Source organism: Triturus cristatus, chromosome 5_2 (assembly GCF_964204655.1).
Source record: "Triturus cristatus chromosome 5_2, aTriCri1.1, whole genome shotgun sequence".
In the NCBI taxonomy this organism is placed as follows: Eukaryota; Metazoa; Chordata; class Amphibia; order Caudata; family Salamandridae; genus Triturus; species Triturus cristatus.
This window is the reverse complement of record NC_140588.1, coordinates 352039132-352067060: the sequence shown is the minus strand read 5'-3', so window position 1 is coordinate 352067060 and position 27929 is coordinate 352039132. Positions and strand designations below refer to the sequence as shown.

General features: G+C 46.9%; 1 protein-coding gene across 3 annotated transcripts in view; it reads right to left on the bottom strand.

The window, feature by feature from the left end:
- The window catches only part of RIPK1 (receptor interacting serine/threonine kinase 1), a 215206-nt gene that overhangs the window by 119996 nt on the left and 67281 nt on the right, over positions 1–27929 (bottom strand). For all 3 annotated transcript variants that reach the window (XM_085607158.1, XM_085607157.1, XM_085607159.1), the window contains exons 2-3: positions 18849–19055; positions 6796–6949 (exon numbers count right to left, since the gene is read on the bottom strand). In XM_085607158.1, coding sequence (XP_085463284.1) covers positions 6796–6949; positions 18849–19027 — 333 coding nt within the window. In that variant the 5' untranslated portion in view covers positions 19028–19055. The remainder of the gene's footprint in view (positions 1–6795; positions 6950–18848; positions 19056–27929) is intronic.

Here is a 27929-nt window from a genome sequence, read left to right as displayed (position 1 = left end):
CTGGAAAAGCAGAATGTCACTGAAACCAGGTGAGCCGTGTACTGCCTTACTGTACATTCAGTCTGTCTGTAACCTTTAGACAAAGAAGTTTCAATGTTGTTGCACTTTCTTCATAGGTGTAAACATTCACCTCCTACATGAAGACTCTGGAACAGAGAAACATAATTATTTGTTATTGTGTAAGAAAAGGCTTGTCTGCATTGAGGGATAAGCCTCATTGTTCTTGGCATCCAGGACACATGGCTATAACTTAACTTGTGGCTTGAACTAAAAGCACTTTTATTTGCCAGTTGTCCAAGTCGTCGCAGGTAGGCCCCAATCAGAACCACTGTGTTTATTTCAGGCCAGAGGGCAAGAACTTCAACTGAAAATGTTTGTCATACATAACTTGGTGCAAGAATTCTTCTTATTTAGTAGACCAGGAAAAGAAAATATGCTTCCTGGAAGCTGATAGGTGAAATAGTCATTTCATTCCACAAACGGAATAATATTTTGCAAAAACACTATCTTGAGCTTTGTTTTCTTACATACTTGTAATATCCTGCAGAGGTCTAAGTAAAGACATCAACCACAAGACATATTTTGTATGATGAAATACCATGATTAAAACCGCTCTCCCCCTGGAAGTAGGGAATGCTCTCCATTTCCCATTTCAGTACCTTTGCAAAAGTTACCCTCTTGCAGTGCATTCTGATAATACCTGTCTTCACGTTTCTGGTGAGAGATAAGGTTTGTGATAAATTCCTAGAAATAGTCAAAGTAATAATGTCCAGCACCCATCTACACCAAATCATACCCTCCTTTGCTACCAGATAATGGTTTATCCTGCCCTGCACTAGTGTAGCGAAGGTAGGGGGTATTCTTACCTGGTACTGCAACTTGCTTTGTATCAAACTTAACCACTTTGTAGTGATCTGGATATTTAAAACCTTGATTGAAACTTTAGGAAGTCTGCTTAAATCAGTATTTCGAGATCAAGCCATCTCATTCATATCTTAAAAAGAAAGTACCTACTCTGGCTATCAGGGAAATTGATGGTTTACTAACCTTTTCTGAAAGGACCCTCCTAGAAGCATCTACCCCTAGTAATAAGAGAATACTACACTAATTACAGGACACCTATTCGAAATTGGCTGCCAACACAGCACAACTGGCAAAAAAGGAGCATCTATTAGTCAGTAAAGAAGGCAAGGAAGTTGTCTCAGATGTGAGGCCACAAGGCAGTGGGCTCAATACTGATGCACAAAAATTGACCAGTAGCTACTGATATAGAAATGGCCATGATATTTTGAATTTACTAGGATACCCTCAATAGCTTACCTACACTGGCTTAGGATGAGAATATAGATAGGTTTTGGAGACACTACATATGCAGTCAAACAGAGGATGAAAAATTATAACTTGTTGAGCCACCCTGCAGTCATCCCTCAAATACCCTGATTAATCTAATTTGATGCTGCATGGGCCCACTTGATTCAACCTACGGAGTCTGCACAAAGACATGGAGAGGGCTAAATCTCTATGGGGTTTCAATAAGCTAATACATGGGTTTAAGTATGCTGGTCCCCACTGGTGCACACTGACAATACTCCAGCTGGGTATGGCAGCCCTGTTCAAGGATATATCTGTTTAATGCTATGCAGAGTACACCATTCTGGATCCTGGAATTATTCTTTTGACAGGGCTGTCTAAGTTACAATGCACAATGTTGGAGGATGGATAGGGCTACAATACCCCAGACGTCATTATTGGGCCACTGACCTTTTATTTTATAGACCTGCTAGTCAGGGAGGATTTAAATTGAGGATTATGGTTTAAAAATGGTGTTGAAAGCTATAAGGTCGACAGGGATGATTACCAAAGAAACACCCTTGTGGTATGTATCTTAATACAGGTGACAATTGATGAAGACCTCAGCACACAGGATCGCATTTGGATTAACAAATTAGGGGATGCATGTGGTTGGAAACACAATTTTCCAGAACTGCATTCATAATTTAAATTATCTGCATCTGAATTCCAAGATAGCTCTCAGGTGAAGTATAGGCTATTAGATCAACGGATTGATTGGGACACCTCGCCACACAACTCCATATTATAGGGCAAAATGTTAATGGATGAACTTTGGAAAGAGCTGTTTCTGGAACATAAAACCGTCATTCATAATTAATCAGACATACCTGTGGTACAAAGTGATCGATGATCTGAGGAAATTTGAAGATGAACATTTGGATGAGACTATACAATACCCCTGGACAGTAGTAATACATTCGCATTTCAGGCTTATTCAGATTATGATCCATAATGTAAGAAGTTGGCCTGGTATATGCTGTCCACTAGTTATAGTGGGCACCTTGCACCAGTCCAAACAACCCCTTAGTGATGATAGGTTAAAGACAACCAGGGGCACGACAGACGAATGCCCACCGATGTCGGGTGCTTCAGGTGAGATGAGGGGAAGCTTGACTCTTCAGCCACGAGGACCAGGCGGCATCGAGGACGACCAGGAGCTGGATTCGAGCTGTCCCACAAAGGATGTCGAGCGCTGCAGCGACGGTGCCCAGATTGGACACAACAAGCCTTGGCAACAGAAACCCACGAAGAAAGGAGAAAGATGCTTCGGTGCGGACCAGCAAGGTCCGAGGGACTCCCCAGCTAGAAGGAGTGAGGGCACGTCTGGAGCAACCAGAGAAGCCCAAGGAAAGTAAGAGTTACCTTCACAGGGACCCACCAGTCGACGGACCAGAGATCGCGAAGGGACCTCAAGAGGAATCACAAAATGGCGGCCCACGGGTCACTCGGAGTGGGTAGGCGACAATCTTCGGTGGATTCTCAACTCGGGGTCTGGCTACAAGTAACCCAATGCACAGCCTCAATGGACGTCAAGAAGCTGATGCACTTACAAATGTGCACGGTGTCCAGGGGTTCCGGTTCCACGGTACCCACGAGGGCTACGGGTGTCAGCTTTGCTGGGGACTCGGTTCAGCCTCTGGGAAGTCTGGAAATCCACCTCTGGTGTTGCAAAGTCTTCGGCGTCCGGCGGGAGCTTCGGAGATGCAGACCGGACAGATGCGTCTTTGGTGCCTGCCAAGCAGGGGAGCAACTCCTTTACTCCAAGGAAGATCCTTCAGTCATCTGGCATTGAACAGATCGTCGAAGGTCAAGGATTCAGTTTCAGAGTTTCGTCCAGGGATATCTAAAGTTCTTGTTACAGAGGTTCTTTCTTTATACCCAAGGAAGGGGTTGGACTAACTCAGGGAGGGTTTGGAAAGAGGGGTGGCTACACCCATTTCCTTTGTCCAGTTTCGTGCCAGAGCAGGGGCTGGTAGCCCCTGCAACCGGTTTGAGCTGGACTATGCACAGGGACACCAAATGTGCAACCAGTGCAGGACTTCAAAGCACTCCTGGAGTGCTCCCACCCAGAACAAATCCACTAAGGCCTGACTGGAAGGTGGTAACACCTCCCTGTGACAGGAAACCTATTGTCCATGCCTCCCCTGCCGGAGTTACGGTCAGCAGCAGGAGGCCAGACTCGTGTCTGTGGCTGCAGCATCCATTTTGTGATGCCAGGGCTCTTTTAAACTGGTACCGGGTATACCAGTGTGGTCATGTCGCTCCCTCTAGAAGGGTGGGATCATATTCCCACACCAGTTACTGGTGTGGGGGTATGATTCCAAGGTGTTTGACACCAAACATGACATGTTTCCGTGCAGCCAGTCAAAAGTTAGCATTTACCGTTTGGTTATAATGCACTTAAGAGTAAATGGTCAGGCTGCATCACAGACAATCCCGGAGAAGAGATTCTGAAGGCTGCAGAGGGGCTCTGCTCATGCATGGGTACCTCTCACACAAAACCAAGCACCCTGCCTTCAGGATTGATAAGGCCTGCCATAGGGGTGACTGATAGGTTTATATGTGCAGTGATAGGTGAGATATAGTGAAACTATATCTCAGTAAGGGGTGCATGCACCACCTTACCCAGGCTGCAGTAGCAGACCTGGGGCGTCATTTTGGAGGGCTTCCCAGAGGTGGCATAATACATGCTTCAGCCCCTGGTAGGCCTCTGGGGTACCTAGTATACCATATACTAGGGACTTATAAGAGGACCCCAGAATCCAATCTGTGGTGTACCTAAGGTACTAGGAATCAATTTAGAGAGGAAGCAGCTAGGCTGGGGTCCTGAATAGCAGGGCCCCAGCCAGACTAAAGTCGGAAAACAGTGAAACATCAGCAAAAAGTGGGGGTAACCATAAGAAGCAGATCCTACTCTCCTACATCTGTGGTACAGAGTGATAGATGATCTGAGGAAATATGAAAATGAACATTTGGATGAGACTATACAATACCCCTGGACAGTAGCAATACATTCGCATTTCAGGCTTATTCACATTATGATCCGTCACAGAGCTTATTATAACAGATCACAATAACACCAAAAGGGGCTGATCATCAACTTGACAACTCTTAGATGCCATAGGCAACCTGACACATTTTTTTACTCACTGTTGAAATGCCCTTAAATAAATGAATACTAGTCAAGATTACATATGGATTCGTAAGGATTGTCGAGGTAAGATTAGTCTTATACTACAAGATGGCAGTGCTAAGAATGAAGGGTGATTTGGTACTTAACTGATACAAAATGGGCCTGAGGATTGCCCACAGAGTTCTAGTTGGACAAGCTGACATACACATGTGGCAGAGAGGGATGGATTGGTATATGGTGACTCAAAAATCAATCAACACAGGACGTGGCTGCCCAAAGAAATGGCATAAGATGTAGAAAGAATGAGAAGAAAATTAAAGCAAACAGTGAGGTAGTGGCCATTGACTTCCTGGAACATACCATCTACGGAAAAGTGATACTGTGATGAACCGAGGTAGGCTATTGTTAAAAGTCCATTGCAGCAATGTAATATAGCCATATCATCTTTATTACTAGAACAAAATCTATGCTGTTTTCAGTTTAACAATTAAAATAGTGCTCCTGATTTATTTACACTTTCTTTGATTCTTTGTGCCATAATAATTTGGTTCAATAACAAAAACGAAATCTTTAATAGCCCTGGTGGCAGGCAGGTTTCCGACAGTGATGAAAATTGCTGATCTGTCCTTATCACCATCTGGCATAAGGTTGTCTTTCCCTTATATGGTATGGATAACTTCTCTGCAGCCAGGATAGTAACTTGGATATCCCTGTATAGATTGTGATGATATGCAGGATGTCCTTGACATGTTTGTCAAAAAAGGATTACCCATCAAAGGGCATGTCCATAATCCTCGCCAGCATCACTTGAGAAAAAAGGCAGTAGGTAGCCACCTTTATAATCCCAGAATGGCCATGCCACCCAGTTCTTTAGAGTTGGTGGTTAATATATCTTCGAAATACCTAATTCAAAAAGGTTTTTGCAGAATCATGTCTATGAAAGGGCAGTGTCATGCCAGAGATGGTGATAGTATCAAGCAAGGATCACAGAAGTATTAGCTGACTTCAAAGAAGTGGATGCAAATGTATTGACCCTTTTGCCTCAGCCCTTAATTTCCTGCCCTTACTGTTGTGAAAAACTGTGCACGATTCAGTGAGTTACTGAACTGACACTGTGAGGCAGCACAGACAACACAATGAACCTTTGTTTGGTTCCACAGGCTCGCTGGAGCTATGTGCTTTGTAGTTGATTCAGCATTACGTGGACCACTAGGGAACAGCTTATGCACTCTGGGACTTTGTAGTAATAATGCAGGTTGGAGGGGAAGTAACAATGTTAAAAGACTCTTACTTCTTGGTCACAACAACAGCCCTGCAAGTCTTCCACAACAAACTGAAGATTCAGAACCTCTTGTTTCATGGGTCTTTCACCTTCAGGAGGCTGAGGAGTCACCCTGACTGAAAACACTGTCATAGAAGGAAGACGGGTCTAGCTTGCACAACTCGCGCCAGTGTAGTTTGTACTGTTCTTGACATGAATGCACTTTTTGGGGACGATCATGGAGTCCTGTTGGCAGTTGGTAATATTGTTGTAAACTGCACATACCTCATTGATGAGGTTATTGATGAGCTTTTGACCCATTAACAGAAGGGATCCTTGTCCATGAAGAAGGGACAGTTGACAAGCCAGTCTTCAATAAGGAGGCGGTCCAAAATGACACTCATTAACAGGATGCCCATTCACGATGCTACTGTTACTGGGGTAGAATAGCGGATTGACATTTTGGAACCAAAGTCATTTTCTGAGTCTAAGAGGGTGTCTTTTGTGGCCCTCGAAGGACCACAGTGATGGTCTGTTGGGTGAACTGATTCCATCTATAGACGCAAGCAATAAATGCTCTGAACATTCATGTGGGATCCAACATATCTCTTTCATAGATGAAAAGTTGTGAAGTGAAAGTACCTTCAAAACAAAGAAATGAAATCTCCTAATCCAATGGCCTCTGCACTTACTACCCAGAAACAGGGACAAAGTGGCTGGCTGTGAAGCTGCAACTTGGAGCAGCAAACCACAAAGGATGCAGGAGTGATCAACATTGAGAGGAAAGGGCTGGACCAATCCTAGATGTTCAGCATATCCACACTAAATCATTCAGATATTCAGTGATTATTCAACCCTGATGAACCAATGTCAGACACGACTGGATTAGAGAGTAAGTCTGGAGATGAACATGGAACTATCAGGTCACATTAAATCTCATTTCCTTATACAACAAATCCATATTTACCTGGGAAACAACTGGCGTTGCATGCCATTTATAAATATAACTTAAATTATTGAATTTTAAGACATTAACTTCAAGACGTACCGATTTCAATACATTCATCAAGTTTCCCTTTTTCATATACTCCATCACCAGAGAATAGTTTCCATCTTCTAAAATGAGACCCAGCAACTTCAATATCCGATCATGGTTGAGTCTGTGCATGATCTTGCCCTCATCAAGAAGTGATTCATTATACCTTCAAAAAGCAAAAAGAGCATCAAGAAAATAAGTTGTGAGACCACAAGATAGTAAAGCAAGCGGATGTATTCAGCATTATGAGATTGCTTTTCTTTTCTAAAATAAACCTTTAGTGTGGGAATCTGTTCTCATCCAATAAAAAACATCAATAAGAAGAAATACATAAATCACAAGGTTAATAATTCAATTACAACAATAGCAAAACCTAAAACATAAAACTTCAGGGTGGTGAACAACACTATCAAGAGATCAAAACAGACCCCATGAAAAGTCCCATACAATGTATTTTATTTAGTTTTTTCACTACGCTGCAGTGTAATATAACACAAATACTTTATCACACTGGCATCAAAATGAGCAGAGTAATTTCGTTAAATCAGAGCATTTTGGGCCCAGAAGCTTAGTGATTTGCGGAGGAGGGGATTCTGCTTTCTCGGTTATTACCTTATTAACAGTTGCCACTGCAGTTCCCATATGGCACAGGGAATTTTTTTTGTTCCCACACATTCTTATACGTTTTTCTTCCTAGCTAGCAGCTTGACTATTGGTGATAATGTTTTTTTCTTTTTTTGATAAGCAAATTTTTATTTCTTAATAGAAAGCAAAAACAAGGATGACTTACAACAGTTCGATTAACTCGGCATCAATAAAACCTATCATGGGGGGGAGGAGCTTAGCGCGTGATCAAGATGGCCGCGTGAGCCTAGAGCTCCCGAGACCCTCGCTCCCTCCGGCATCTATCCTGCCTATTATCCTGTACTTGCTTCCCGGACTATTGGAGGGGAGCCGCTGCTGAGGCGGGAGCTGCTGTCCGGGTCGAAATCGCCCACCGGAGACCGAAGTTATACCGCCTGGAAGTTTGGGGCCTACTCCCCGCACGGTGCCCGGGACTTGCGTTGGCACAGTGCCCGTGCCCTAATTGAACAACAGCGGCCTGGTTGGGGAAGAGTCGGCGGAGGTGCGGGATTTCGCTTTCGCTTTCGCCTTCCAGTCTCCAGGGCGCCCGGGACGGAGCGTGCGCGGCGCCAGCCACTGGTTGCATGCCCATTTACCCTGTACGGGCCAGGAGATAGTCTACACGGCTGATTGCGATGTCGACCAGATCGGACGCCGACAAACAGAAGCCCAAGAACACCAGGCGGGGCACCTACACCCAGACTAATAACATGGACCGCTATGCCCATCAGAGGGGGTCCCCGGGCGGATCAGGCTCGACGTCGGAAGCCTCGAAGGACGCGGCATCCCCCTCCACAGAATTAACCCTGCAGGACATCATGGGGGCCATCGAAGGGATGAAGTCCTCGATTGGGCAGCAATTTGAGACCCTGGCACAAAAAGTAGATGCCATATCGATTGACGTCAATCTGGTTCGGGCCGACCTCGGCAAAACTAATGAGCGGGTTCAGTCCTTGGACCTCAAGACTGTCGGCCTCCTGGGCGATGTCTCCGGCCTCCAGCAGGAAGTCCGTACTCTCCGGACGGCACATGATCACTTCGCCCGTCGGTTGGAGGACTTTGAAGGCCGTGCAAGGCGTAACAACGTGCGCATCATTGGGGTCCCGGAAAATTCGGAGGAGCAGTCGGTGGACCTGTTCGTGGAGGACCTGGTGGTGAACCATCTGGCACCCAAAGGCCTTAGCAAGTTCTTTACCGTCGAACGGGCCCATAGAGTCCCTGGCGGGAGGCCCAAGGTCGGGGCCCCACCAAGGCCGATTGTCGCCCGGATCTTTAATTTTAGGGATCGAGATGCCATACTACAAGCATCGCGGATGGCCGGCCCGCTGCCATTCCAGAACACCACTGTAAGCTTTTATCCGGACTTCACCCAGATGGTGCAAAAGCAGCGGCAAGGCTTCATGGCGGTCAAGAGAAGACTGCGTGAGATGGGACTAAAATATGCCATGCTTTTTCCGGCGAGGTTGCGGGTGGTGTTCGAAGAGCGAACTTTCTTTTTTGAGGCGCCCGACATGGTCGGAGACTGGCTGGACACTCTGCCCCAAGGGCGGACTGACGTGGAACGCTCTGGTGGCGCAAATGGTGATGGTGACGAACACTGACCCAGGACTTAAGTACCATGACTCCGGTCCCTCCGGGAGGTTGATAGTCCGGGGGGTGGCGGGGGCAGTAGGGGAGCTTTCTCCTCCTCTGGGGTTCTTTCCGTAGACTAGTTCTTTAAGGGGCGACAGGCACACTGCAAGTTGGGGGGCATTTTAGAGCTTACGCAGGGGTGCAGGGTGGGGGGTGGGCGGGGTTTGTTGTTGGGGTTGTTGTTGTATTTGGTTCTGCAAGGCGTCAAGATGCAAGCTCCTGTGATTCGGGTCGGGTTCCACGCGGGTGGTGGTGGTCTCCTTACATGCTGGGATGGGGGGTAGGGGCCTCAAAATACTCAGTTGGAATGTGAATGGCCTGGGGGATCGTATTAAGCGTGGGATTGTCCTGCAATTTCTGAAGAGATGTGCCCCTGATATTGTCCTCTTGCAAGAGACGCACTTGATTGGCAACACGTGCCATGCACTCAATCGTAAAGGTTATAAATTTGTTGCGCATTCCGGGTTCACCTCGGGTTCCAGAGGGGCGGGAATAATAGTCAGGTCCTCTCTGCCATTTGAGGTTGACTCCACTACTGTGGACGATAGGGGGCGCTTCGCGGCAGTAGCGGGACGGTGGGAGGGCAGGACGCTGGTCCTGGTGTCGGTTTATGTCCCCCCTGCATTGCAGCCCTCTACCCTAGCGGACTTAGAGAGGACATTACTGGATCTCCCAGAGGGAGTGTTGGTGGTGGGTGGTGACTTTAATGCGGTCGGCTCAGGCCTGCTCGACAGGCACCCGCAGAGGACTTCGGGGGGGGCTCAGAAGTGGCTTCCTGATTTCATGGATACCCTAGGGCTGGTCGATTGTTGGAGAATGTTGCATCCCACACAACGGCAGTACACTTTCCACTCAGGTGCGCATGGCAGTCTCTCCAGAATTGATTATGTCCTTACACTGGCTGCACACGCTTCCCTTGTCTCTGAGGCTAGGCACATGGCACGAGGTATTTCTGACCATTCTCCGGTGTGGATCTGTATGGATGTTGCCAGAGGAGTGGGTGGTAGGGTGGCCCCAATTAACCCGTGGCATCTTAGAGACCCTGTGACTCGTAGTGAGGTACTTAAGGCGATCGACCGTTATTTTCAAGAAAACCTCGGTTCGGTCGCGTCGGCGGTGTCCTTGTGGGAAGCATTCAAAACCGTGATTAGGGGTGAGGCCCTCTCCTTGATTACAGCGGCCAAGCGTCGGAAAGACGCGGAAGTCGCCCAGCTTGAGGCGGAGATCGCAGACCTAGAGCTGGCCCTGGAGGGGGAGGTCACGGAGGAGGCGCTGCACAAATTGAGCCTTAAGCAATCGGAGTACAGGGCCCTCGCGACTGACGCAGCCAAGGCTCTGAGTAGGGAACAGCGGGGCCGTCTGTACGACGTCGGGGACAAGGCCGGGAAATTGATCGCGTGGCTGGACAAGAAGGAGAGGGTCAATCGAGTGGTGCCGGACCTAGTGACGGAGGATGGCGTCACGGTCACGGAGCCGGATGGCATAGTCCAGTGCTTTGCGGATTACCTCCACACGGTCTATACATCCGTGTCCGACAGGCCAGTGGAGGACTCATGTGCGCTCCTGCGCGATCTCGCCCTGCCTTGCCTCTCCGACGTGGACAGGGACGATCTTGATGGCGACATCACGGTCGATGAGATTGCGGGGGCGATCCGTTCTTTGCGTCCGGGCAAGGCCTCGGGTCCGAATGGTCTGCCCATCGAGCTCTACAAACTCCAGCCGGACAAGATCGCTCCGCACTTACGAGCCATGTTTCTGGAGGCGCGGGCGACGGGTTGCCTCCCGCTCGACCAGCGCCTGGCAACGATCGTGGTCATCCATAAGGATGGCAAGCCTAGAAACAGGTGCAGTTCATACAGGCCGATCTCGCTCCTTAATGCTGAGCCGAAGATCCTTGCTAAAATCCTCGCAAACCGGCTAGTCAGGGTGGTCGGTGACCTGATCCACCCCGACCAATCCGGATTCATCCCACATCGTAATACTGCGTTGAATCTTAGGCGCATTCATGGTGTGATCGCAAGGGTCGGGACGATGCGGGAACCGGCCGTGGTGGCTGCGCTCGATGCAACGATGGCATTCGACACGGTTGAGTGGGCATATTTGTGGGCCGCGCTCGCGAAGTTCGGCTTCGGGCCCGGATTTGTGGGCTGGGTGAGGCTCTTATACGAAGGACCTCTCGCCAAAGTTGCAGTTAACGGGAGGGCCTCCAGTCCCTTCGACTCGGGAAGGGGTACCAGGCAGGGTTGTCCCCTCTCGCCGCTGTTGTTCGCTCTCGCCCTTGAGCCGCTTGCGGCATGGATACGGTGGCACCCAGACGTGAGGGGGATTCGCTGGTCCCCCGACCACGAGGACCGCATTTCCCTCTATGCCGACGACATTCTGCTCTATCTTACCTCACCCCGGCAGTCCCTTATAGTTGTCTGCGACATCTTGACTTCCTTCGGGAGGAACTCGGGGCTCACCATCAACTGGGGTAAGTCATATCTGTACGCCCTGTGTGGAGACGCTCCGGTTCCCCCGCGGAATTGCCCGATCCAGATCGCCCGGGAGGGTTTTCTGTATCTTGGGATCTATATTTCGGCCGACCCCACGGTACGGTATGAGCGAAACCTGCTCCCTCCGTTGGCGCGCTTGCGGCGGGACGTGGCAGGCTGGAGGCGGCTGCCGCTTTCCCTCCTCGGTCGTGCGGCGCTATTTAAAATGATGTCGCTCCCCTGTTTTCTCTATGCCCTGCAGAACACCCAGGAGCTGGTTCCAGCCAGTTACTTTCGGGAGGTTGAGAGTCTGCAACGTTCGCTGCTGTGGGACGGCCGCCCGCGTATAGCGATAGCAAAATTAACTCTCCCTTGGTATGACGGGGGTATCGCGCTTCCTGACATCCGGAGATACTATTGGGCCTCCCAACTGAGCGCGATCAACCACGGAGTCTACGGTCCTGCGCTTAGCCCCGGCTTCGCGATGGACCGGTGGTTGCTCCGGAGTGGTGGCTACTATAGAGCACTTTACTCAAGGGCCCCGGCTGGGTCCCTCACGGGGCCGACCGGGGTGGCGGTGCACGTGTGGAAGGCAGTCACGAACTCCCTGGGGTGGAAGGATAGACTCACACTGGCCACTCCGCTATTTGACTCTGACATGCTGGGAAAACTCTGGCATTCTAAGGGTTTCGACAAATGGGACCTGATTGGTATCTCCAGGGTGGGGGACATGCTGGCCAAGGGGCGGATTAAGTCATTTAAAGAGCTGCAGACGGAATATGCGCTAGAGGGCACGGAATACTTCCGGTACGCGCAGGTGCGCCATGCGCTGCGGTCGGTCCTCGTTGAGGGGGAGAAGGTGCCCGAGTCCTCTCCGCTGGAGGACCGGATCTTGGACGGCCACGTGCCGGAGAGCACAATCTCTCTCATTTATAAGAAGCTGGTGAACGTCCGTACCGATCTCCTCCTGGGGGTGCGGGACCAGTGGACTAGAGACGGTCTTGAGCTGGACGATGAGGACTGGCAGTACGCTGTCTCCTCCCCGAAAGAGGTTGCCATCCCCGCCAGGCTGCGGCTGGTCCAGCTTAAGATACTCCACAGAGTCTATGTCACTGGCCCCCGGTTGGTCCACATGGGTTTCTCCGAGGACGGGCTGTGTAAGAGGGGCTGCGGGATGATGGGCACCTTTCTGCACATTATATGGGAGTGTGGTGTGATTGCGGAATTGTGGAAGCAGATTCACGATGTGATGCAGGAGGTCACGGGTATTGTGTTGCACTCAGAGGCGCGGCGCTGTCTTTTGAACGTGTGGGGCCCTACAGACTACGATGCTGCGCAGACTCAATGGGTGACCCATGGTAATATGGTGGCCAAGCGGGATATTGCACGATTATGGGGGTCCCCTAGCCCGCCCACCCTGGATGCATGGAAGGATAACATGGACTGGTGCATGTTTCGGGAGAAAACAGTGTATTGTGCACGGGGGAGGCCCAAGAAATGGCATAAAGTGTGGGGGGGCTGGAACCAGTATAGGGGGTACATCTGCCTGCCTCCTGCCACTGACCCACCAGAGGAGCACCTTTCCCCCTAGCCCCACTTCCGACTTGAGTTTTGCTGATGAAATCTGATAGAAAGTTAGTGCCTCTGCCTCTCCCTCCCCTCCACACTTGAGGGCTGATCTGATGTTGGATATGGGGCCGCCTCATCGGTGGGAACTGACACGAACACATGATATATACTGCCTTGCTTGTTATGTTTTACTTTAAAAATTGAAACCTTCTTCCCTCTCCTGCTTGAAAGCTATAGAAGATTACACATGTTGATTGACGAGCTGCCGAACCTCCGGGTTGTCGGCTGAATAGCTGTGTATCTGAAATATCCGAATAAAGGTTTTTAAAAAAAAAAAAAAAAAAAAAAAATAAAACCTATCATGGAAGCATTGACAATCAATTGCAAGACCCTCCCCTCCTCCCCAGCCCTCCGCCCCCCTCCCCTTAAAACAGGCCCCCAAGCCATTTCCCCATACTTTACGGAATTTTTTGGGGCAGCCCCGGGCAGCGTACAACGTCCGCTCCTGAGCGGCACACCAGTCCACCCCTCTTCTCCAAGTAGCACTTCTGGGTGGGTCGGTTTGTTTCCATGCAGCCGCGATATCTCTTTTGGCCACCACTAGGGCAGTAGTTAGAAAGTACTTTTCGGTACGGGACCCATCTAGCCCATCCGTGATGCCCAGCAGAGCCATTCTAGGGTCATGAGGAACCTCCCATCCCAGGACCTCAGTTAACTCAGTTTCAATCTCGTCCCAATAGCTTCCCAGGCGTGAACAAGACCATACCATGTGGAAGAAGTCCGCCGGATCTACCCCACAGCGAGCGCATGAAGCGTCGTGACGGAGGCACGCACGATATAAGCGGTCCGGGGTCAGATAAGCTGCGTGGAGGTAGTAGAGTTGGATGAGCCGCAGTCAAGCGGAAGTGGTAAGCTTTCGGGGTGCCATAAGGGCTTCTCTCCAGTCAGCTTCATCCAAGGGACCCACCCAGGTCTTCCACCGCTGCTACAATCCGCTTCAATCTACCGGGGTATTGTTGATCAGGGATTTATAAATACGGGATATTCCCCTCCTCCCAAGACACCCCAACATCACCTGAGCCTCAGACGGACTATGGTCAGGTAGTCTGGAATCTAGAGGGACATGGGACTGGACCGCATGGCGCAGCTGTAGGTATTTATAAAACTGCGAAGACTGTAAAGAGAAGCGGTTCTGAAGCTCCTGGAAGGAACACATGTGGCTCCCCCGCCAGACATCACCCAAGCAGGAGATCCCTAGAAGATCCCACGTTCGAAATCCCTCAAGCCCCGCCACCTCCCGCAGCCAAGTCCCGTGCCAAAGTGGTGTGACCAAGGTCACTGTTCCCGACCAACGGGTATGCCGCAAGGCAGCGCGCCACGCCAGAAACGGGGCCCGCACAACATCTGGAAGCGACTGGGAAACCGTCGCCCCATAGAGCATATTCTGAATAGATGAGAACCCGGTAAGTTGCACCTTGAGTCTATAGGCCGGATCGTCCCACCCGTTCGAGAACCAGTCGTGAATCACCAGCAGCTGGGTGGCCAAATAGTACAAGTAAAGATTTGTCATGCTCAGGCCTCCATCATATGAGGGGACCCGGCAGAGGTCCAACGCCAAACGAGGTCTGCCGCCGCCCCAAAGAAATTTAGTCGCCATCTTATCCAGATCCCGGAACCACGAGCGGGGGAAGGGGCACGGAGTGTTCTGTAGCATATATAAGAACTTGGGAAGTATCATCATCTTATAGAGGGCGATCCGCCCCAGTGGGTCCAACGGGAGCGACTGCCACCTGATCATATCTGATCTGGTCTTGTTGACCACAGGGGCCACATTGAGGGCCCAACAGAGTTCCGGAAGGAGGGTGACCCAGATCCCCAGATATTTAAAGGAGAGCCTCCGGAGGGGAATATCAGACTGCCAGTCAAAACACTCCCTCGACGGGTGCAGCGGGACCAGTACGGATTTCTTGGGGTTCAGATGAAGACCCGATGCCTGGCCAAACCGGCAAAGAATCCGGCGGACCCGGGGCCCCGAGACCGCCCGGTCAGAGAGATATAGAAGGACATCGTCCGCGTATAGAGCGATTTTGTCAGGGGTCATACCCGGCCAATCCCACCCACGGAGAGTGGGGTCCGACCGGATCAGCACGGCCAGGGGCTCCATGGCCAGAGCGAAAAGGAGGGGCGAGAGCAGACAGCCCTGCCGCGTCCCCCGTCCTATGGGAAACGGGTGGGATAGAGTCCCATTGACCAACACACGGGCTCGAGTACAGGATACCGACCATAGGGCGGAACCGGGGACCAAAGCCCATTCGCTCCAAGACATCACCCAGGTAGTCCCACCTCACTGAGTCAAAGGCTTTTTCGAAGTCAACCAGCAGAAGGGCCAGATAGGGGGAAAGGCGCTCTCGGTGTGCCAGGGCAAGATGCAAGCGTCGCAGGCAGTGTCTGGTTCCCCGGTTAGGCATAAATCCACATTGGTCCGGGTGGACCAATGAGGCAAGGAACGGGCGCAACCGCTGCGCGAGGACAGTGGCATATATCTTGAGCTCGGTATTAATGAGGGATATCGGCCGGTAATCCGAGCAGGACTGTGATGGGGGCTGCGTCTTGGGAAGGACAACTATAGTGGCTGTGTCGGTGTCCTGCGGGAACGAGCCCCCCTCCACCACTTCTGCAAAAAGGTCCCGAAGCCTCGGGCCAGGGTCTCACGGTAGTGAGCATAGTATTCCTGTGGGAAACCATCTGGTCCCGGGGTCTTCCCGGACGCCAGGCGGCTAATCGCCTCCTACATTTCCTGCAGCGTGATGGGCAAGTCGAGGGTCTCACACACCTCCTGTCCCAACCGCCCGAGAACCGCCCCACTTGCCCCCAGCAACTCCGCAAGGGAGATCTCCGACGCTCGGGTCCGGTATAGCTGGGAGTAATAGTCAGCAAAGGTCTGGGCCATTGCCACCGAGACCGTGTGGGTCCCGCCTGAGCATAGAACATTTAATCAGAGCGCTCACCCTAATAATAAAGGCTTTGCATTAATGGACCATAAATAGAAGTTTGAACAGCATTAACACATGGACACAAATCTTACCTTAACTGCAGGCAATGCCTTTCCCTGATCTATAATGTGGTACTGTAAACTGGCAGCCAAAGGGTCTGTGCTGTAGGGGGTTGGACCTACTTGTCCCAAGGGCAAAATACACATGAAAACGTGGTGCCCTTGACCCCAAACAATATGTGTCAGGCTTCGAGCTATATGAATTCCACATCCCTGCATGTGTATGTTGTTGTTCCCTGAACGTCCCTGTAGGAAGGCATCTTTAGCATGTGTGCCTCCACTGAGCTCCTGGATGGCTCTATCCAAATGCCCTGTAGGTGCGGAACCAGCATTTTTCCTACTTTTTGAATTCTACCTACTTTTTATATTTAATAATTACTTCTTGATATTGTGCAAACTAGACTCGCATGAAAGGGGGTCCTAGCCCTTTACAGACTGAAAATGGAATAAAAAATTACAGAGGGACAATAATTAACAAAATGCATCGAATGTGCAGCAAATCACTTGACGGTATTAGCTTTCAGCAGTATAATAATTTTATACAAATATATTTCCATATTGAGGAAATAATCAATAATTATAACTAATGTACAATACAATTAAGCGATATTCGGTCACAGACAGTTATGCTGTATCCATGCATTCACACCTATGTATTTTTTGCCAAATGTGCTGGAGCTGTCAGGTCCTTTCATATATTACCAGGCGATTTCTATGGTCATGTGACACTGAAGTCTGTTGTATGCAATGACCTTGGCAGATCCCTGGGGCACTCTATAGGTGGCGATCAGTTTAGTCTACCGTTCTCCCACCCCCTTTCACACTCAGCAAGCAATAGGAAAGAATGTAATGCACTTCAGTGATAGTATGTCGAATGCCATCTTCCTCTTTAGGCAGGTCCACCTGGGACCTGCAGCACCAGCGCTGCAGGGTGGCCTCCGAATAAGAGTCTCAGAAATGTCCTCCATTGTCGACTTTGGTTGGTTCGAGCTAGCAAACCCCTCTTGGCGGTTTGCGAAAGTCTTATTCTCTTACAAAAAGCAGGGACATGGCTGCGATATGTTCATCCCAGTTTTGATTCAGCATTGTTTTAGGTCATTACAGACCAACATAGGTTTTTCGGAATAGGGCAGATCTTCAGCTGTTTTAAGCCTTGCAGACAGAGTGACACATTTTTATGAGACATTTATCCTTTCTGGGATTAAAGTCTTTCATATAATTGGTAGGAGATAAGCAGTTGGACAATTTCTTTGGCGCGGCCGAGAACCCGGCCAGTCTTTAGTAGTACATTTAAATGAAACTAATATGGCCACACAATTAGAAAGAATGATTTGACTGCCCCCATCTATTATTTTGCGTTCTAAAACAAAGTTACGTAATAGAAGTAGTTTTGCCTCTCACACCACTGGTGCCACTTATGTAAATTACAATGTTTAGAAAGCTCTACTTTTGGGGTGGCTTCAAGTTTGATTCCGTGCTGTTGAAATAGGCACTTTGTTTGTAAGGTTGTATTTTTTTTATATATAACACGTAGTGTTGAATAAGGAAACGTGAAGTAAAATAAGAAAGCAAATTAGCGACTGAGATTTAAAAAAAAAATGCCATGAGTGCAAATCCATCTGTGTTGGGTTAGATGCATTCCTGAATTTTCCCAAGTGAAAACTACCACAAGGTGCTGTGGCAGTGAAAAAAAACCCACAATGAGCACATATTGAACTCTGGCAGGGCATCTCGAGACTTCTGATATTGGTCAGAAAGAGTAGGTAAATGATGGAGCTATTATCACACAGTGCGTAGGTAGTGCTGCAAGTGTGGGAAAGGAAATGGAAATAAATCAAGATTAACATGCCTCTTACAACTACAGAGGTTTGTTGGTTTTCACGTACATTAGCTGTGCAGTTCCCAAACTTCCAAGCTATTTTGCACTTGGGCTGGATGGTCTGGGTGGAGGTGGTGCTAAAAGTGTGCATGGAACATTTGTATTTTCTATGGAGGGTGTTTGAACATATGCATACACATAGAAATTTGTAGGTCGCCACCCTCTGCCCAATACATAATCAGTGTGAATCCAGTATACTGTAGCTATAGGACAGGCAATCACTCAAAAAAGCATGCAGAGACTAATGACACATTAGCTGTTCGTCTCTGCAAAGCTTTGTTTGTGAAGTCTTTAGTGTGGCTGTTGCATTTTTTTATTTTAAGGGCCCTAAATTATTTCCTTCAGTTATCGTCAGTGTAGTGCTATTGGATTGTCAACATTTTTGTAGTTGGCCTTAGCTTTGTGGTCATAATGGCCATCAAAAGGCACCAGATTCTAGAATCAAACCATAAATATTTAGACTAATCATTGTGATCCAAGTGCCTCCCACCCCCATAAACAGTAAACGGAACTGGATCCTTGTACATAGGTCCCCATTGTCAAGAGTGAGGTGAGCCAGCCAGTTCTTTCTCCTCTACCTTTTCTTATGTCTTCTTTCCCCATTTCTGCTTGCCACATACTGTAACATAAGTTTTTATCTGCTGGATAATTATACCGCTAAGATGACAAGAATAAGCATTAATGTTCATACCATCCTTAAAGTGCATCAGTGGTTTAACTATTACTGAAAGGAACACCTGTAAAATTACAAAGAAGTGCAGCCTCACAGTTTCAGGTAACTTTGCTTTATCAAACACACAGACTAACTAGTGATGACTATCCCTCTGTCACTTACTCTGTGCGCTGAGGTCCAGTGTACACAGTTTTCAGTACAACAAGTCCATGCCTTCTGTGAAAGCAGAGTGACACCATTCCAAAACCACCAGCATCTAGATCCTGTTTCTCCACCAGATCTTCACTGCTCATGCGGATTTCCTCCAAAGAGATGTTTCTGCTTGGGGCGCACATAGCCATTTTAGAGAGAATTGGAAGACCCTGGAATCTGAAAAGGAACAGAAGTTAGTCACATGTTATCTCGCTCTCATCTGCAGAAAAGAGTGGCACCTGAAATGGCTGCTCTCTTCAAAACCGACACGGTCATGATTCGCATTAGGTAATTTAGATTGTGAGAGTAACTATCAATTTTAATCTCCAACACTCCTTTCCAAGACGATCAAACAAAAAATACTTAGGCAAACCTAAAAGGAAAACGGTCCAATAAAAACGCGGAAAGGGTGGTGCAGACACCAACCATGCTCTCCACATTAACACTCCACATAACTGCATGACATAGTAGAATCTAAGAAGTGGACATTACACTACCACCTCTTTATAATCTTTACTTTTTTATAACATTAAGGACACCTTAAAGCGACAGTGTCTCTTCCTCTCTCCTATATGAATCATTTCATTCATTTAGGAGTCTTACAGAAGGCAGTACACACCGTATGTCTTCTTTGGAGTATTTACCTTTATGTGACATTCATCACTCGCTGCGTTGGGAAGGACTTCCATCAAATGCCTTTTGAATAGTTCTATTTTGAGAAGTGTCTTAAACCGTGGTTTAGCTGTATCTTCATGGACAAGTCCAGTATGTTCCAGAGTTTGGGCGCTCTACTACCCATGATAAACTACCAGGATAAACCCATTTAAATGAGAAGTGACAATTAAAAAAGGAGAATTAAATAAATGATTGGGAAATTGTATGAATGGATTCAACAGAGGGTCTGATGGAGAAACTAAGTCTTTCCTTTTCAGAGATGGGGAAATGTTGTGCAAATTGAGTCAGATGATAAAAAGCATTCTTAATACAAGAGTGAAACTATATCCCAGAATGGCAGTTATATGAACTCTTCTAGTGCACGGTGAAGTTCTATGTACACATAACACAAACAGAACACAACTAGCAGCAGTATCTCAAGCTAAGCACCTGGTCTCCCAGTGCCTCCCACTAACACGCAGGTCAATTCACCAAAAACATTTCTTTAGGTTCAGATGGAGGTCTTGGTAGGGTGTGTAGTGTCTATGGGTGCTCATTCAGTAGAGGCAATTCATAACCAACTGACTGGAGCAGCTGGGGCATTTAGGTGCAAACAGGCCCTTGGATATGTACAAATGAGCATGGCTGGCAAAGGACCTGGGCAAGTAACATGGAAACCAAAGGTCTCCACCATCCGCGCACACCCACATGCAGGATTCCGTAAATACTGAAGTGCCAATATATTAGATCATTCTCCCTAGAGGTAGGCAGCAGAAAAATAACTATTTCTCCAGCCCATCAGTCTTACCAGTAAACACTGGCTGAAGGACAAACAGATTCTGGGTTCTGAAGTGCTGGAATATGTTGAGCTCACATTCCCTAATCAGCAAGCACAATCAACCTCCTTGCACATGTGTGTACTAGCCTTAAGCCAAAAAGGGCTGTGTGCAATCACCCTCATCCTAGGCAAAGGAAATTTACATTTCACAACGGAGTCTCTTAAAAGCTTGGAAAAAACTTGGGAATTATAGGGTCCAAATTATTGGAAGACAAACACGAGTTTATGACTTGTGGGATAGCAAGAACAAAAACAGGGCACGACATAGGGAGCAGCTGCTTGAGCTTCAAAGTGTACACAAATTGAGACTAAGCCTCTAGTTTCTAGGTGGATTCAGTGGTTGAGCTGCTTGAGAGTAATAGAAGAGCAACCATCTAGAAAATAGTTGGGCTCCCAGAGCCCCAAGAAAATAAATATTTGCGCCATAGTATGAACACAGCTATTGATAAAAATTATGTCTGCAACTGCAGGGAGATTTAAGGAAATATCAAATGCTTCCCACCTGAGGCCCTGGAGGTAAAAAAATAAAAAAATAAAGTTTAAAAAAAATCATCGGGAAAAGGTGTACAAATATTGCTGAACCGAGAAGCTACAGACAAAGGCATCAGATCATTCACAGGATGATTAAGATACAGCAGGACATAAAGTGATACATTTATCGCTGTCCAGAGAAACACAAGAGGTAAAGCCAGGAACTTCTAAACTTAAATAAAGAACTGATTATGATAGGCTTGAAGGCCCTTCATTGGCATGTAGCTAGACTGCAGTAATCCATAAAGACAACCATATGTTGACCCAGACAAAGGCATCAAGAGTGCTTCTAGTAAAGACAAAAAAAGAAGTAGAGCAATCTGGCATAGTAGACTGGGTTACATGTCCACGCAGCAACTGATGTGCAAGCAAGGGTTCACATGATGGTTGCCATATTAGTCAAAGTTATATGTTTAAAGTTTGCATAGTGTGAGTGACCCCTCTTCCCTCCTTCCATTTCATCTCTCTCTCAAAATGATCCAACTACCGCATAGAGCATCCCCATAGAGAATGTTATTAAAAGCTTAATAGTAATAGGATGACAAAAAGGTGATCTCTCACTGATCTATGCATCTGAGGACATATATTATAACTTATAATAATGTTCAATTATGTTTAATCATAAGACTTAAATTGATGAAAAAGAATTTGGGGATGTGAGAACTAGGTGGAAAAAAACACATTTAGCAAGTTGTAGAATACAAATAATGGTGGCGCTGGTCATAGATCCTCAGACAGCAGGAGACCAAATCAAACAATTGAAAATATAAATACCTGGTTCAGTGTTTTGGTTTTCTTACACAGAGAAATGTTGAGGTGGGTGATTTCTGTTTTGGAAAATTATTTTGTTCCTCATTGTAAGAAATTGGTTTAGTGGTTGAGAGGTGTGGATCCCTACTCAAGCAGTAACCACAATCCTTGCGAGGGTGAAATCCCAAGTAAACCCCAAATTGACCTGTGTTCAACCCTCTGGTAGTTTGACACTGAGCAGTCAAGCTTAACTTAGAGGTAATGTGTAAAGTATTTATGCAGCATTTCAAACAGTAACAAAGTGAAAACACAACACATATAAATCCCACACCAATTAAGACAAATAAAGTACATTTTAATAATCAAGACCAAAATGTCAAAAATCCAATCAGAAGAACCGGTGATCTGAAATTTTAAAGATTGAAGTGAAAATAGCGCCACAAAGCGCCAACTGTGGTATCTGATCGCGCTGGACCGGGACACATTTGCAATTTCTGGCCGACTGCAATAGAGCACGGGCCCGCTACATGGACCAACTTGGGTCTGCTTAGATGAGGAGCTCAGTGTTGAGGATGCGTCGTGCAGCAAAGGGCGACGGCGAGGTACGGCCAAGGAGATGCATTATGGCGGTTCCTGGGAGCTGCGAAGTGTAAGATGCGTCACGCAGCGGCAGTTTCCATGGGCTGCATTGGGCGAGGCGCTGTCCAGGCGTGGGGAAGGGTCGTGCAGCTCCGGTTCCCATGGTGTGCGATGGGAAGTCCTTGCATCAAGGAAGTCTACGCAGTGGAGGTAATGCATCAGTTCCGAAGGCGATGCGTAGAGCACTAAGAGTGATGTGTCGCGGAGATGCGTCAGTTCTGCTGAATCCACGGATGGGCTGGGATAGCACTTTCAGACCCACTTCCAAAGGTCCAGGACTGGTGTGGCAGTACTTGGGTGGGTAGGACTCACAGATGGCAGAGACCCGGTGCTGTGTTCAAGGTTGTTGGAAACCTGTTTTGTCCCTGAGGCATCTGGTCAGAAGGCCATCCAACTATTCCTTGAAGTAACTCTGGGGTCTTGGGTTAACAGTTGCAAGTCCAGTCCTTCTTACCCAGGCAAGAGATCAGCACAGCAAGGCAGCAGTGCTTTCAGGCAGCAGTCCAGTACAGTGGCAGCCCTTTCAGCAGCTCAGCAGTCCTTCTCCTGTTAGAGACCGTAGGTCCAGAAGTGTACTAAAGAGTCGGGTCCAAGGGTCTAGTATTCGTCCCTGATGTTCACCTGGGATTAGAGGAAGCTTCTAAATGTTTGCACCCCCCAATCCCCTGAGGTGTCACGCATCCCTTTCCTCCCTGTCCTGGGCCCATCTTGTATGAGGTCACACAACTCCAGTGTCAAACCCTTTGTGAGAGTGCTCATGCAGAGCCTTTGTGATGTTCAAGTGTAGTAGAAGACAGCTCCTCTTCCTCGTTAACTCACTGTGGTCCATCCTGCCAACCCCTATCTTCCCCTTGTCTCACTGTCTGGGAGCAATACACAAAGACCAACTTCCAGCTACACACTGTCATGTGACCCAGGATCAGGCTGTAGGTGCCAAATGGTCAGGATAAGAAAATGCCACCTTTCCAAGGGTGGCATTTTCAGAATTGTGACTAAAAATATAACTTTACCCTTAAAGAGGGCTTTTAAATACAATTCTTTAAACAGACACCGAATCTGAACTGTCTACCTGCTCCCAATTGGAAATAGGCTTCATTGTATTGAAAAATTAATTTAAGTGGTTTTTTTTACAACCAGGACATGTAAAACTGAAAAAGACATCTCCAACTTTCTAAAATACACTGTACCCTGCCCTATGGACTGTGTAGCGCCTACTCTAGCAGTGACATTTATTAAGAAGCATTTGCAATGCAATAGGTCTCGCATTACTGATAGTTTGAGGTATTGGCGTTGCAAATAATAATGCAACGCCAATAACTCATACTTTTAGTAATGGGAAACCTAGTGCATTGTAAATGCTTGCATAGTGAGTCAGGAACCAGCATTGTATGTCTCAGTGGAGTACCGCAAGCTGCTCCTAGAGGTCCCTAGTGAGCAAGGCACCAGCACAGCATGTCTAGGTGCAGTACCGCAAGCTGCTCCTAGAGGTCCCTAGTGACAAAGGCACCACCACTGCATGTCTGGGTGCAGAAGCGCAAGCTGCTCCTAGAGGTCCCTAGTGAGCAAGGCACCAGCACTGCATGTCTAGGTGCAGTACCGCAAGCTGCTCCTAGAGGTCCCTAGTGAGCAAGGCACCACAACTGCATGTCTAGGTGCAGTACCGCAAGCTGCTCCTAGAGGTCCCTAGTGAGCATCAAACTTTTGGTTACATATGGTACTGCACCCTGTAGAAGATATGGTAAATCCACCCTACCCATAATGCATTGCATGCAAGACAGTACCACAAGTACATTCAAATACCTAAGTCCATATATACAACTAGAAGCTTTGAAATGTGACAAAATTATTATTATTATATTAAATCCGGATTAGGTTGTACCTATTATAGTTATTTTTTACCAGGAAACACTGACAAGCAAAACAATTGAGCTGAAATCTTTCGAGCAAACGCATACAAATAGTTGAAATTGAAAAACAGTGCGTTCTACTTTTTAAAAAGGCAGTGCTCGTTTTCAAAAGTGTCATGTGTATTACTTTCCATATATTTTTAATATGCATCACAACAGTTAAAACGTAAAATCCTTCATATGTTTGCCAAACATTCCAAGACGTTTAGCACCTGTAGTCAATTGCAAAAAATTGAGTGGAAGTTATATTTTCAAATAGGAAGGTAAACAGTAACACAATAACGATTTTACAACTTCGAGGAATTTAACCCCTTCAGTGCCACGCCCTTTCCCCGCCCTGTGCCGGGCGTTACATTAGCGGGCGGGGTTCATGACGAGATAGTCTCGTCATGGGCACAGCGCAACCGTGCTCCATGACGAGACTATCTCGTCATGGGCACTGAAGAGGTTAAAAATGTTGGGAGATGTATTAAACACGTCTCTCACTTGGCCTCCTAATACAAAGGGGCGTATGCATAAAGTAGTGCATTAAGCAAGAACTGTGCTACTGTAATCCAGCTATGCAAGAGATTGGATAGAGCTACATAAACAGGTGGCTTTTAGTAAGTATGGCGCAAGAGACTCAATTATGGCAGCCACAAAAAGTTACGTTTCGTAGCTTAGTCGAACCATCCATAAAACGTCCAAGTGTTTTCTTTTTCTGCGAGGAAGAATAACATGCTGTCGCCATTACGCAAAGGCAGCCGCTTGTTTATATTTGCATCGCGCCTTCACTTTAACAATAGCTGCCGCCCCACACCGCACTCACGGGGTGGGGCGGCAGCTATTGTTAAAGTGAGAGCGATGCAAAAATAAACACCCGGCCGCCATTGACAAAGTCGGCTGAAAAAAATAGTGCTTACCGACTTATGAAGGAGACCGTGTAATGCTGCAAGTAAAAGATGCAGTCGTTATGGGCGGTCGCAAAAGGAGACAGGGCGGTAACAAGGAGGGACTTAGAAGCCTCATATTAAATCGGAAGGCAGCATTTACCAAGAACAATGACACCAGCCAATGAAAAATATGGGCGGAACATTCCACAGCACTTCTACAGCATACCCTACTACAGCATGCCTTGCAGAGCGAGCAGCGCATGCACTGCAACACTACGCTCAACCTAACAAGGGTGGTTTGGGCCTGGCAAGAGGCTTATTTTGCCAGGTCAAACTGGCAGCTTAAAACTGCACCCACAGTCTGCAATGGAAGCATGAGACATGTTTAAATGGCTACTTAAATGGGTGGCACAGTCTGTGCTACATACCCACTAGTAGCATACAATTTACAGGCCCTAGGAACAAGTAGTACCACACTACTAGGGACTTACAAGTAAATTAAATAGGCCAATTGGGTGCAAGCCGTATCTACCATGTTTTACGGAGAAAGCACAAGCACTTTAGCACTGGTTAGAAGTGGTAATGTGTACAGAGTCCTAAATCCAGCAAAAACTAGGGCAGCAAAACAGGAGGTTTGAATTCAAAACGTTAGCAGAGAACCACGCCTAGGATGCCAGTTCTAACACTCATCTTAAAACTGTTTTAAATCCCCTCACAATCCCACAGACTAGAATCTGGAAAGAGAACTTATTAGGTTTTGCCATTCTCCAGGTGGTGCGCCTACTTGTTTTTATCATATTTTATCATATATTACTATATTATATCATTATATATTATTATGTTATGAAGTGTGTGTTTTCATCATTTCTGACCAGAAGGTGGGAGAGAAGCTTCCTAGCAATTTAAGCCTATTCTATAGGATGACTTACCAAAAAGTAACATGATGTTTGCATGATTCATCTTATTTATTGAACATCTTCATCAACATTTTCATGGTCACCCAAGGTGTTTTCTGAAATGCATTATTACTGAGTTTTTTCAAGCATTGCAGTAATTTGAATGTCTTTCGGTATTACTGGTGTCATCTATGCCATTACTTTTCTGCTTTGTTACAGATACAACAACAATTATTCCAGAGACTGAAGTTAGTGGTCTCTCAGGGCTTTGTTCTTGATCCTCTCTCTTTTTCCTTATCAACTCCTTTCTCATCATTTGTTTCTTTTGGCCAACCATGCCATTTTTAGGTCTGGCATTTTGGTTTTGCTAAAAGTATATGAATAATATATTTACATAAAAGAAATTTCTCTCACTTCAGAAATTGGTCTGGTGTTGTGTCACCCACATTTTGCTTTCGCTCACTACAGCATACAGCACGGGGCAATGAGTCGGCCAACTTCAGCCACCAGCTCATTTTACTTTGAGTGACTGCACTTAGCCCTTTCACAAATAGCACATCCACACACAAGATAGTTCCCTTCAGGGCCAGTGTTTTCGTTTTTACTTTATTATCACTTTAGCTGTGCCCTTTTTTGTAAAGCCTGATGTGATAACAGGACACTTTCTACCATATGACAGAACAAGGCACATTCCAGCTTCATCAGTTCCTGTCTCCTGCCATTACTGCTGAAAATTCCTTCTGAAGTGACCTTTATCAGGGTCCTGCGTTTTCACACCATAACAGCAGCTCGCATGAACTTTGAATATAAGCTTGTGAGGATGCTCTATCTTTGCAACCCAAACTATCTGTCATTCCTTCTTCCTTTGCCTCCTTCCCTTCTTTGATTCCTTCTTTCTTTCTCTGCGTACTTCTTTCTTTGCTCTCTTCTATACTTTCTTCTTTCCCTCTTACCTCTTTTCCTTCTTCACTCCTGCTGTCCTCTTCTTTCTTTCATCTTTTTCTTCTTTCCCTCCTTCTTGCCTCTTTTCCTTCTCCCCTTCCCTCCTCCTTTCTTCTTCCTCCCTCCCTCCAATCTCTTTCATTCCTCCTTTTTTCTCTCTCGCTTCTTTCCCAAAAAAGAGAGGGTGGCAGCCAATGCCAGACTGATTGATTATTTTAAGTCTGTGTTAGGCAAGACTTATTAATTTTACTAAAATGATATGTATAACATAGTTACCTCTGGGGGTTTCAAACCAGACTTTTTCTATTAGTCTGTAGTTTTGTCACTTACATTTTTCTTCCACCCACTTTAGCAAGCATCAAGGGGCAATATTTCAGTCCACTTCAGCTACTGGCTGACTTAAGTATGAGTTACTGCTTGCTGCCCTTCATAAGGAGCACATCTACACACAAAATAGTCCCCTTCAGTACTACTGCAATGTGTGCCTTTTTTAGAGCAAAACAAAATTTTTGCCGTAGCCAATGTTTTTGTTTACATTGATGAGGACCCTTCACTTCACATACAATAAAGATGTGAAAAAAACCAAGACAAAATAAAATAAGAAATGCCAAAAGGCTGACGGCCAACGCCAGACCTATTGGGTTTGCCAATGCTTGTTAGAATAGGGATTGCAGGTTCTACATTTTCATCAATCCTACTGTACATTACCTTCAATAGACTCTCTGACAGATCACTGGTTGCATGAATGATCACTCACTAACTTAAGACCAATTCTTACAAGACAAATTACATGTTTTACTGTCTATCATCCTTTGACTTGTCTACCTCTTTCCCCTCCAGCCTTCCTTCTTCCTGTTCGGACTTTTTGGCCTGTAACTTTGGAACAGTTTAAAAAAAAATATTCTTGCCTACCTGGTCCACACATAGTTAGATTTTCATGTATGCAGGTACCAACTTCGCAACATGTGGTAAGATGACTTTTTCCCACATTCCATATTACCAGAGCTGCCTCTCTAGCGATT